The following is a 12,176-nucleotide window of genomic DNA, read 5'->3' as shown; positions in this document are numbered from 1 at the left end:
AGCCTCTTCTAGCCAATCTTTAAACTTTCCCCTTTCTCTTTTTTGTTCCCTCATCTTCTCGCTGGTGCCTGTCTGTCTGTTTCTCCCCCTTCATTGCCCCTGGGTTTCCAGGCTGTTGGCCTCTCTCCCCACCCAGCAATGACCAGGCAGTGCCCTCGGCTCAGGACGCAGTGGTGGGGAGGCAGCCGGAGGGCCTGTGCTTCCCCCATGGGGCTGCTCAGCCAAGCAGAGCCTGTGGGAGCAGGCCGGGGCCTGGGGTGCCAGCAGATGGTGCAGGAGCAATGAGGCAGAGAGGGATGGGGAGAGGGCATGCTCTATGGGGACTGAGGCCAGAAACGGGCGCCTGGGCCAGCCTCCTGAGATTCAGGACGGCTGAGAGGAGGCCACACACACACACACACACACACACACAGAAAGACAGAGATACAGAGAATGAGAGACAGCAGTAGAGAGACCGGCTGAGAGAGACATGCTCACAAGCATGGGGATCCAGAGAGGCCGAGACAGAGCGACAGGGACAGGGACGCACACACTCACACAGGCCAGGGACAGGGGCCTAGGAAACACCACGCAACACGGCGTCCGAGACAGAGACAGAGACACAGATCCAAAGAGAAACAGAGACGTAGAGACACGAAACCCAGAGAGAGACAGAGACATGGAGAAACCGAGATGGGGACCCGGAGAGAGAGAGTGAAGGACAGAGGAAGAGACCTGAGAGATAGGGAGGGGGGGGGCGGTTTAGAACACAGATAGATGGGCGTGGGTAAACTCTCTCAAAACTCAGACACAATCACTCAGAGATGAGGCAAGAGGCCCAGCTCCCCTTGCCCTCTTCTGGACTGTGTGTGTGAGTGTGCGCGTGTGTATGTGTGTGTGTGCGTGTATATGTGTGTGTGAGTGTGCGTGTGTGTGCGCGCTCGCCCACACACGCTCCCCCCACCCCACCTTCACCTCCCCCTGCAGCACATCTCCATAGCAACCTCCCCAGATCCAGAGGGCAAATATTGTCCTGGCCAGAAACAGCGGGGCTGTGTTGACATAATCTTGTGCTGGTGGGGTGGGGGCTCCAAAAGCCCAAAAGGCCGGGATGGGGGCAGGAGAGCAGGAGGCCTCTCATCTGGGACCCCGCAGACAGTTCTAACCCCACCCCTAAATGGGGGGTGCAAACCTCCCTGTCCTGGGAGAAACCAAGATATTCAAACCTGTACCCTTGGCTGCCCCCTGGTGGTGGTGGTGGGTGAGCCCTGAAGCTCAAGGACAGCAGGCTGGTCCAGGCATGTTCCTCCCGGTTCTAGAATCTGGCTCCTCTTCCCTCTCCCCGCAGCCCCTGCTCTGGTTCAGGACCCTCCTCTCTGGGGTCTCCTACCCTAGTTGGGCCCCTCTCTCTTCATCCACCCGCCCCCGCCCTCCAATAGGGCAGCCAGGCAGTCAGAGTGGTCATGCTAAAGCACAAACCTGACCCTGTCCCACTCCTGCTCAGAACCTGCCGTGGCTCCCCAGTGCCCTCAGGAGAAAACTCAGGCTCCTCTCCACGGCCTTTAAGTCTTTTTTTAAAAAAATATATTTTATTGATTTCTTACAGAGAGGAAGGGAGAGGGATAGAGAGTTAGAAACATCGATGAGAGAGAAACATCGATCAGCTGCCTCCTGCACACTCCCTACTGGGGATGTGCCCGCAACCAAGGTACATGCCCTTGACCGGAATCGAACCTGGGACCCTTGAGTCCACAGGCCGACGCTCTATCCACTGAGCCAAACCAGTTAGGGCGCCTTTAAGTCTTTTGCTGAGCTCTCCAGCCTTCTCTTCCCATGACTTCTTAACTATTCAGTCTCTTCCTAGTCCCTCCTCCCACAACCTTAATTCTAGACGTTTTCTCGGCTTCAAATGCCTCCACCCACTTTTTGTTGAGTCTTCCAAGCCCATTTTAAAGCTAGCTAATTCACTCATCCATCCATTCATTCATTCATTCATTCAACACATATTTCCTCTCCTGGATTGTGATCTCTTTGAGACAGGGCTGGGGCTGTCTCAGTCACTGCTGGGTCCCCAGCATTGCCCAACATGGTTTGACACAGACCAGAGTTTAATTCGTTTTGAGTACTTGTTATGTACCAGGGCTGGGCTTGGCAAGGCTGGGGACCTGGGTGGCCAAGATAGCCTTGCCCTGCCCTAATGGAGCTCAAGCACAGACCCAAATAGGGTGACAGACGAACAGAAGAGAAACACAAAGAAAGAAATAGTTAGAAAGAGAGGAATAAAGAAGCTGAGAGAAAAACAAAATCAGCCCGGCTGGTGTGGCTCAGTGGTTGAGCATCTACCTAAGAACCAGGAGGTCAGGGTTTTATTACCCATCAGGGCACATGCCTGGGTTGCAGGCTTGATCCCCAGTAGCGGGTGTGTAGGAGGCAGCTGATCGACTAATGATTCTCTCATTGATGATTCTATCTCTCCCTCTCCCTTCCTCTCTGAAGTCAATAAAAATATGTTTTGAAAAAGAAAAACATAATAATAATAATAACAATAATAATTAATAATAGGTACCGCCCTAGCTGGTGTGGCTCAGTGGATACAGCATCGGCCCATGGACTGAAGGGTCGCAGGTTTGATTCCAGTCAAGGACACGTACCTCAGTCCTAACCAGTTTGGCTCAGTGGATAGAGCGTTGACCTGCGGACTCAAGGGTCTCAGGTTTGATTCCAGTCAAGGGCATGTACCTTGGTTGCAGGCACATACCCAGTAGGGAGTGTGCAGGAGGCAGCTGATCAATGTTTCTCTGTCATCGATGTTTCTAACTCTCTATCCCTCTCCCTTCCTCTCTGTAAAAAATCAATTAAAAATATATATATTTTTAAAAAAGGACACATACCTCGGTTGCAGGCTCCATCCCCAGCCCCAGGTGGGCATGTTCAGGAGGCAACTCGTTGATGTATCTCTCTCACATCGAGGTTTCTCTCTCTGTCTCTCCCCCTCCCTTCCACTCTGTCTAGAAATCAATGGAAAAAATATCCTCAGGAGAGGATTAACAAAAAAATGAATAATAATAGGTACCAAATAATGGGCATTTTACATGTATGTGTCTCATTTCATCCTCATAGCAAACCTGCAGCAGAGGTATTTTCACCTCTATATTCCAGATGAAGAAAGTGAGGTTCAGAGAGGCTAAGTAACTTGTTCAAGGTGACATGGCTGGTAAGTGATGGATCAATGACCCAATTTCCAGACAGAGACACAGAGACAGAGATGAGAGAGAAAAGCAGCATGGAAAAGGGAGCCTAGAGGCAGAGAGAAAAGACGAAGCATGACCTTGAGCCCTGCCCCCTACTCCCCAGCCTCCCCCTCCCCACTCCCGCCCTTGACATCTCTCTGTGAGAGCGCTTGTAATAAATCCAGCTCCATTAGCTGTACCCAAAAGCCATGTGCGGAGCACTTGACAGGCATGAGCTCACTGAATCTGCTCTTCTCCCCTGGGAAGTGGGTGCTGGGATAGCTCCCATTTTGCAGAGAAAGAAAAGCTGTCACTGTCCTCACATGGATCCTGACACCTCAAGGACAAGGCCTAACTCATCTTTGTGTGTCGCCCCCCACTACGCCCTGTCCTCGGAACATAGAGCCTGCCAGCCTGAACTCCTGCCTGCGGTTCCCTCATGCACACCTTGGCTCCACTCGCCCAGCACATGGATCTCGCAAGATCGGAACTCCCCTGGGCTCCCGCAGTCCTCTGGGAAAACTCGGTAACAGCCCTTAGCACATGGCAGCCTGCTGCAAGTCTGTACGTAGGAGTGTGACTTCCCCTCTGCTAGAATCTGAGCTCATCAGGGTGCAGGGTGGGAGAAGCAGGAGTTCGCCAGGCAGGAAGTCTGAATCCCCGCTTTGCTTCTCTCAGTAACGCAATTAGCTGTGATCATCGTCCGCATCTATTTTGGTCATCACTCAGGACCCATTATTGATTGTGGAAATTAATAAAGGGAAACCTCACTAACAGGGACGTTAGGAGGCCAGAAGGGGGAGCTCTCACACAGTACCACTTAATGTCAGTTACAAGAAGAATTGTCAATTACACACTTCAACAGAAGAATCCTTGAGAATCGTCAGTAACAGGCCCCAACAGGAGAAGATGTACATCGCATCCCCTACAAGAAATCAGCCTCCCCAGCAGCTCAGCCAAAAAGAAACTGTCATCTCCCTGAACTCTCGCTTTTCTCCAATGGACTTTCTTTTCTTTTTTTCTTTTCTTTTTTTAAAAATATATTTTATTGATTTTTTACAGAGAGGAAGGGAGAGTTAGAAACATCGATGAGAGAGAAAGATCGATCAGCTGCCTCTTGCACATCTCCCACTGGGGATGTGCTTGCAACCCAGGTACATGCCCTTGACCGGAATCGAACCGGGGACCTTTCAGTCCGCAGGCCGACGCTCTATCCGCTGAGCCAAACTGGTTTCGGCTCTTTTTTTTTTAAATATTTTTTTTTATTGATTTTTAGAGAGAGAGAGGAAGGGAGAAGGATAGAGAGATAGAAATATCACCCATCGGCTGCCTCCTGCACACGCCCCACCAGGAATCGAGTCCGGCATGTGCCCTAACAGGCAACCTCTCAGTTGGCAGGACGACACCCAACCAATTGAGCCACATCAGCCACACCTCAGTGAACATTTTTAATTTTTTAAAAAATATATTTTTTATTGATTTCAGAGAGGAAGGGAGAGGGAGAGAGAGATAGAAACATCAATGATGTGAGAGAATCATTGATCTGCTGCCTCCTGTACGCCCCACACTGGAGATCGAGCACTGAAACCCGGGATGTGCCCTTGGCCGGAATGGAACCTGGGACCCTTCCGTCTGCAGGCGGACGCTCTATCCACTGAGCCAAAACAGCTAGGGCTCAGTGAACGTTTTTAAATGAATGAAAGATCAACTGAAGGACTTGTATGCATGCATATAAGCATAACCAATGGACACAAGACACTGAGGGGTAGGGGAGGCCCGGGGAATGTCAAGGGGGGGTGGGAGGAGACATATGTAATACTCTTTGTAATACTTTAAGCAATAAAACAAAATTTTAAAAAATGAATGAAAGAGGTAGGCGTGATAGGCGCCCCCCCCCCCCCGCCCCGCGCCCTCCCCGAGTCCCCCGTAACACACACACTTTCCAGATGTGGAAACTGACTCTCAGAGTCACAAGGAGAAAGTGGTGGAATCGGGAATCAAACCCCGATCCATCTGGTCCCAAAGCGCTGTGCTCTCAGTGTCAGCCTGTGTTTCCAGAAGCAAATCTCTTCCCGCGTTGGGCTCGCTTCCCCTCCCTAAACATGGGTCATGTCTAGCTGGGTGGTGACCCTCCATGGGGACTTGGGGGAGGTGGTCCATCATTCTTTAAACCCACTGTCAGGTGTTCTACCCTCCCATCTTCCCCCAACTTCGGAGCCGGCTCCTGCAGACACCGCCAGCCGGCCAGGCGGCAGAGCTGGACCTGTGTCAACACCCGGACTGGATACTGAAGTTGCGGGAGATGAGGGTTGTAGGGGAGGAACTAGGGGCGGCTGATATGAAAGTGGAAGGAAAGATTAAGGAGGTACAGGCTGCGGGAGGGGCCTAACCTCCGGGGGCGTGGCTAATCCCATAAGAAGGCTGGGTCAGGGGCTCCGGACCGAGCATTACTGCCCTCGGGGTCTCCCGCAGGATTCTGGGGTGGAGTTAAGACCTCGGGGGCGGGTCTGGATCTAATAAACAAGGGCTCTAAGAACTGGGCGAGAATCAGAGTTCCAGGGCGGAGCTAGTGGGTGTCTGGGTGGATTTAAGATCCCAGAGTCGGGTTCTAGCCTTGCAAAGGGGGCTTTTGGGAAATCCAGTAAGAGATTGGGGAGAAGGTTTGGGGGGATATGGAAGTGTCTTCCTCCACCCGATCTTCCTCTTAGAGTCGGGGCTGAGCCTATGGCTGAAAAGCAGGGAAGGCCCTGCCCCTTCCAATCCTTCTGTGTTCCTATTGGTGGAAGGCCCTGCGCGACAGGCTCTCATTGGTCCTGAACGGACAAGTGGGGGTCTAGAGAGAATATGCGCAGGTTGTGGGCTGGACCAGACGGTACCGGGGGTGGGGGATCTCGACCCGACCAATCCGGGCTTGAGGATTGTGTTGGGGGGGCTTAGCAGGGGGTGTCCCGACACCCCCCCACCTTCTGGGCATCCTGAGGGATGACCCCGGTGCCAGGCCCGGCGCCGGCCGCCTGATGCCGGGCGGGCCGTGCCGGGGATGCTGGAACGAAGGGTGTTGCTATGGCAACGGGAGGCAGGGCCTGGGGTGGGGACCGGGCCCGGGCTGGGGCCGGGGGCTCCGGCGGTGGCTGTGTCGGGGCGATGGCGGAGCGCGGCCCGGCCTTCTGCGGCCTCTATGACACGTCCTCGCTGCTTCAATACTGCAACGGTGAGAACCCCCCTCCACCCTTCCGACCCTGGCCCTGCCCAGCGCTGGACCCATCTCCTCCTGCCCCAACCTCCTGCTTCCAAGTCCCCATCCTCGCCCCTTGCTGAAGATCTCCATTTCTCTCCCAGAAGGACTCTGACCCCAGAGCAAGGTCCCTGATCCTCAAAGCCCTGATCCCGGACCCCCCTCCCCCGCTCCCACCCTCCTCTTCTCCCCCCTCCCCCTCGGGGTTGAAGAGGCAAAGGCCTGGAGGTCTAACTCTGTCCTCCCTTTCCCCTCTCAATCCTCTGGGACACCCTCCCCTTCTCCCTGGCAGAGGGATAGACAGATGAGGGGGAGGGGGGGTTTGGTATTGGCTGTGGACTTGGTGTGGGACCTGGGAGGACTTCACCTCTACTAACCCCCCCCCCCCAAAATCCTTAGGCCCCACACCTTCCATCCATTAAGACTCACTTCTTCTCCCTAGACAAATGAGTATGATACCAGAAGGGCCATTGTGGGTGTCCCGCCCAGATGAGGGGTGCTGGAGGCAGAGGGGAGGGGAGATGGGAGGGAAATGGGCACTGAGGGCTGAGGGTGGGGGGATGGTCTGGAGGGATCAGAGGACTTGAGTCATAGTTTGGTGGGGGCAGGCCGAGGCCTCAGCATGCAGCTGGCCTCTCTGGGTGGGGGCCCTCTTCCAGTTTAGAGGCTTGCGTCCCTGGGTGCACACCCCAGGGACAGGGACCACTGCAGCTGGCAGAGGGTCAGGATGCTGGCTCATTTTGTCCTCCATTCCCTCTCGAAGAGGCAGAGTGACAGCGCTGAGTCCCTTTCCCGCTGCTAAAAGGCTGTGTGTTCATGTACAAGTAATCTAACCTCTCTGAGCCTCAGTCCCCCCTTTCCTCCCCTCCCCCTAAAATGGGTATAGTAGCACAACTACCAGAGTTGCTGGGAGCATTAGGTACCATAACATTGAAATGTGCTAAGCGTTTTGCATGAACAGTGTCTGCCACATGTAAACCCTCTCTAGCAGATCTCACTTTTGGGGTAGTACTATTAATGGTAGAAAAAGGGGGATCAATACAAAGAGGTGACTGGGCCCGCCTGCCCCTCACCTATTGGCTGTGTGACCTTTGGAGAGTCTCTGTATATTTCTCCAACTTCCGTCCTTAGTTTTTCTCCTTCTCATATGTGATGCCAGCGGGACCCTGGGATTCCCTCCTCTTGAGTTCCAAGCCTTGACAGCTCTCTCCCCCCGCCCCCCGACCTTGAGAGGCCCCCACCTTCCTCTGCAGGTCCAGGCACCGGACCAGAGAGGCAGTGGGAGGGGGGCAGGGCTGGTGAGGTCCGGCAGGCGATTGGGCCCCCCGGGGGCGGGGGGAGGGAAGGGAGGGGCCGAGAGCTGCACTGCAGAGACCAGCGGGCGGGTGGGGCAGCCTACAGCTTCGGGATGGCAGATGCGACCTCCACGCCCCGTCCCTGTTAATGCTGCCGCCTTCAACCCCACCCGGCGGGGAGCCAGGGCTTCCTCGGTTGTTGTCAGCAATGAGTCTGGGTATGAGTGGTCTGAGAGGACGGGGAAAGGGGGACCACCTCGGTGGCCCGCCCCTCCCATGTCGGGGAAACGGGCGGGAGGGGCGATGGAGGAGTTATTTGGCTGCACCCAAGGGCTGGAAGGAGAAGGAGAAACGAATCTAGGGCGTGGGGTACAGAAGCGAGAAAAAGAAGGGGAACAGAGGAACAGCGGAGAGAAGCTCCGATTAAAAAAGAGTTTGGGTCTCCTGGGTCTGCGATGCGCTACCTGCAACCCTCAAATCTGCCGCCAGGGGGCGCAGAAACCCCGTCCTTGCAGGCGGCGCTAGGGTCCAACCCCATAGCGGGGACCGAATGGGAAGAGGAGGGACCAGGCATGACCTTTTGGCTTGGAGAGTTTTAGAAACAGAGAGAGAGAACTTAGTCCTCGCGATAAAATATTGATCGTCTCTAGAAATCAATTCTAGAACATTGGTGTCACCGGGAATAAGTTGATGTCATCTTTAAAGCGCTGATATCACTCATAAATATTTAGCATCTTAGTCATAGCATCTTAAAACCAGGGTCGAAAGTCTATTGATTCGTAGACGCTTGGAGGAGAGGAGGGGACTTCCCTAAGGTCACACCTCCAGGGCGCTGAGCGGAGAAGAGCGAGGAGGCAAGGGGTGAGAGCCGCCGTGGGGCTTTCCTTCCCGCTCGGGCCCTCTTCCTGGCCCGTCTCCAAGCGTCCCAGCCGCTGGTTGCGGGAGAGGAAGGAAGCGTGGCCGGCCCCGCTGAGACCCGGGATGGCAGGAGGGACCCTTCGGGCGTTGGAGCTCCGGGGTGGCCCCCGCAGCCAGCTCTCCCCTGCCTTCCAGATGACAACTTGTCCGGTACGAGCGGCATGGAGGTGGACGACCGCGTGTCGGCGCTGGAGCAGCGGCTGCAGCTGCAGGAAGACGAACTGGCGGTCCTAAAGGCGGCGCTGGCCGACGCGCTGCGTCGCCTAAGAGCGTGCGAGGAGCAGGGCGCTGCGCTGCGCGCGCGGAGCACCCCCAAGGGCCGCGCGCCCCCCGCGCCTGGGCACCACAGCCCTCGGGTATCTTCGCTAGACCCGGGGGGCTGAGATAGGGAGGGGGCCGGGGCTGGGGACCTCACCCTCACCTGCTTCTGTCCCCCTCACCCCCATCTCTCTAGTGTGTCAGCTCTTGAAAGGCCTTCCCAACCAGGACGCCCCTCAATGGCTCAGGACCCCCGCGGCGCGTGGGCGGCTATGCCACGTCCCCCTCCTCGCCCAAGAAGGAGGCCACCTCCCGGCACAGGTAAGGCGCAGCCGCTGGGGTCCCCCGCCTCCTCTGAGACCTGGTGGGAAACAGAGTTTATACGGAGAGGGATGGACGCATGTGCCCGAACTCCAGTAGTGAACGGTGCCCAGAGGTCCTCGCCCTCCGCCCTCAGTCGCCTGCTGGCCTCCCAGGACCCGCCCCTACTGTGTGCTCTGTCGTCTTCACAGTGCCCGCCGCTACTTGTCACCAGAACGCCTCGCCTCGGTGCGCCGCGAAGACCCCCGCAGCCGCACCACATCCTCTAGCAGCAACTGTAGCGCCAAAAAGGAAGGGTGAGTGTCGGAGGCGGGGACAGGTCACAGACTGTGGGGCCAAGACCTCAGATAGGCATCGGAAAGGATGGGGAATTTAGGGTGATGCCCCAGGCCACGCGATCATCTGGTTCAGAAGACGGGGGCCGTGCCGGAAGCCTGGAGGGACCCGTCTGAGATAGCGTGGTGGAAACGGAAGGCCGGGAGAGGCGGAGCCAACGCCGAGGGGCGTGGTTAAAACCCTCAGGGGCCCCATTAGAACATGGGCGTGGATAGTCCGGGTCTCCTGGGTGAGCCCGGGCAGAGGTCAGAGAGAAGCTGGGTTTGTGGGCTAATGAATGAATGTCAAGGAGAATTCCCATTGAGTCTCAGGTGGAGTTTCTGCAGGGAATGGGGGATCCAGAGGTAGGCGCGTGATTGGAATTGGAGGGCGTGGCCCGAATGTCAGCCTGGGCCGAATCAGAACCCGGGGCCGGGGTCCCTGGGGCTGCCACCAGGTGGGGACGAGTCAGACGCAGGAAGCCGGGTGGAGCGGAGCCTGGGTCAGTGCCCCGCGGAAATGGGCGAGGTCATAGGTGGGCCTGGCCAAATCGCAGGATGTGGAGGGACTCAGCTCGAGGACTGGATCACGTGAAAGTGGTCGTAGTCCGAATGCCTGGCGGGACCAGAGGCGGGGAGGTCAGTTGTCAAGAGGCAATCAACTCAGGGGCGGGATCAGTCCAGTGGGTGTGATCGGAATGTCGGGCGTGGCCAACTCCTGGAGGCGGAGCCTTACCGAAGGACTGGGCGGGGCCAGGAGGTAGTGGGCGTGGTCGGGCTGGGGAGCGAGAGTAAGACAGGGACAGGATTAAAATACACACACATTTCAACCCCATTCAAATAGCAGCAAACTCATACATAGACTTGTACAGGCACTTAACATGAATGAACCAATTTAATCCTTGCAACCACCCCGGAAAGTAGGTGCTCTATTATCCCCGTTTTAAAAACGAGGAAACCGAGGCAGAGGTTGGGCAACTTGTCCACGCTGAGAGGCAGTGGCGGGGCTGGGGTTTGAACGCAGGCAGACACGCCCCCGAGTCCATGTTCTCAAACAACACTCTCCCCTAACCCCCGCACCCCAACAAAAGAACCCGGTATCAGGACCCACCGCCTGGGACCCGAGACCCAGTGTGGCCCGCGGGCTCCCGGGGTCAGCCGCGGAGGGCGGGGCGGGGCGCGGCGGCGCGGGCGCCTCCCAGGGCCGGAAGCGGCGGGGCCGGTCCCGGCTCCACCCCCGGTCCCGGAGCTCCGCCAGCCGCCGCCATGAGTAGCTTTGGAGCTTGGTGAGACCCTCGCAGACCCCCTCCTTCTCTGCGCTCCCGGGGCCTGAGTCCCAGGCGTCCCCCTCGCCAGGGACCCAGGCCCGCGAGCATCACTCCTTTCCGCCGACGGAGGGAACGTGGAGACACGCCCCTCCCCTGAAACCTTCACCGCTTTCCTTGCTGCTGGAAGTTTGGGGCGCTGTGGGAGCCGGGGTGGGGAGCGTTGGGAGAGCGTGCTGTTTAGGAGGGAGGGGTCCCCGGCGACTCCCCTCTTCCAGGATCGCGTGCCTGCCGCTTCGTGCTGTGTGATCTTTGGCGATCGCTGCCTCTCTGGGCCTGTGTCTTAGGCTCTGCAAGATCAACCGAGCAAAGCACACGGCCTGCAGAGAGGCAGCGCTCCGCTCCTGTCGCGGCCCCCGGTCCTTTAATCATCAGAGGCCTCCCGGGTGCGGTGGGGCGAAGCAGCGGTGCCTCTCCTTTTCTGAACTGCTCCCTAATAAAAAGGATAACTGTTTTTTCCTTCTTGTTCTGTCCTGACAGCAAAACCAAAGAAGCTATCTTCAGCGTGGGTAAGTGAGCAGAGGGGGCGGGGCTTGGTTGGGGGCTTACTTGGGAGAGACACCCGAAGCTGGAGGTCTGGGGACCTGGCTACTAGGCTTTTGCTTCTCTGGCCTCAGTTTCCCCACCTATTTTTTTTTTTAAAAGTGAAGCCTGAAGGGGAGAGGAAATAGGGGTGGGGGCTGGTGCTAGCACCTGACCTCTCGGGGTGTCCTGGCAGAGGAGGGCTCCGTGAAGATGTTCCTGAGGGGCCGTCCTGTGCCCATGCTGATCCCGGATGAGCTGGTGCCCACCTACAGCCTGGACACGCGCTCCGAGCTGCCTTCCTGCAGACTCAAGCTGGACTGGGTGTATCCTCTTGCTTTAATCCCTCCCCACCTCCCACCCCCTCCTTCACATCCCATCCCCCAGTCAGGAGGGGACAGAGGTCCTTCTGGGGTGGGACCACAGCACATGGAAGCGTCTGCGTCTTCAGTACAAAGACGGGGCTTCCCAGGCCCTTCAGGCTTGAGGGGTCAGGATGACCTGGAGGCGGAGGGAGCGGCGGAAGGCAGGTTCACTGAAAGGACCTGGTATGATTCACTGAAACAGCAAATGTTTGCTGGGTGCCTTCCATATGTCAGATTCTCTTCTATTTGCAAGCTGGTTCACGGAGCTAACCTTTTAAAGCTGGGGTGGGGGACACAGGATAGCACAGAAGCCAGTGATTAAATAAACAAGATAATTTCAGCTAGTAGTACATGCTGGGAGTACAGTATCCTAGGCCAGTGGTTGGCAAACTGCGGCTCTCGAGCCACATGCGG

The 12,176-nt window shown here is 56.7% G+C and overlaps 1 protein-coding gene across 1 annotated transcript in view; it reads left to right on the top strand.

Annotated features, from left to right (window-relative positions):
• The first annotated feature begins 6,249 nt into the window (after window positions 1-6,249).
• The window catches only part of EML2 (echinoderm microtubule associated protein like 2), a 27,232-nt gene continuing 21,305 nt past the window's right edge, over window positions 6,250-12,176 (top strand). Inside the window, 8 exon segments of the mRNA XM_023747257.1 lie at window positions 6,250-6,295; window positions 6,298-6,420; window positions 8,793-9,013; window positions 9,120-9,134; window positions 9,136-9,236; window positions 9,428-9,532; window positions 11,356-11,384; window positions 11,594-11,723. Of these exon segments, the coding sequence (XP_023603025.1) occupies window positions 6,250-6,295; window positions 6,298-6,420; window positions 8,793-9,013; window positions 9,120-9,134; window positions 9,136-9,236; window positions 9,428-9,532; window positions 11,356-11,384; window positions 11,594-11,723 (770 nt within the window).

This window comes from Myotis lucifugus, unplaced genomic scaffold, assembly GCF_000147115.1.
Source record: "Myotis lucifugus unplaced genomic scaffold, Myoluc2.0 scaffold_823, whole genome shotgun sequence".
NCBI classification, from domain to species: domain Eukaryota; kingdom Metazoa; phylum Chordata; class Mammalia; order Chiroptera; family Vespertilionidae; genus Myotis; species Myotis lucifugus.
Note: the sequence above shows the minus strand (reverse complement) of the source record. Positions and strands in the feature narration are given on the sequence as shown.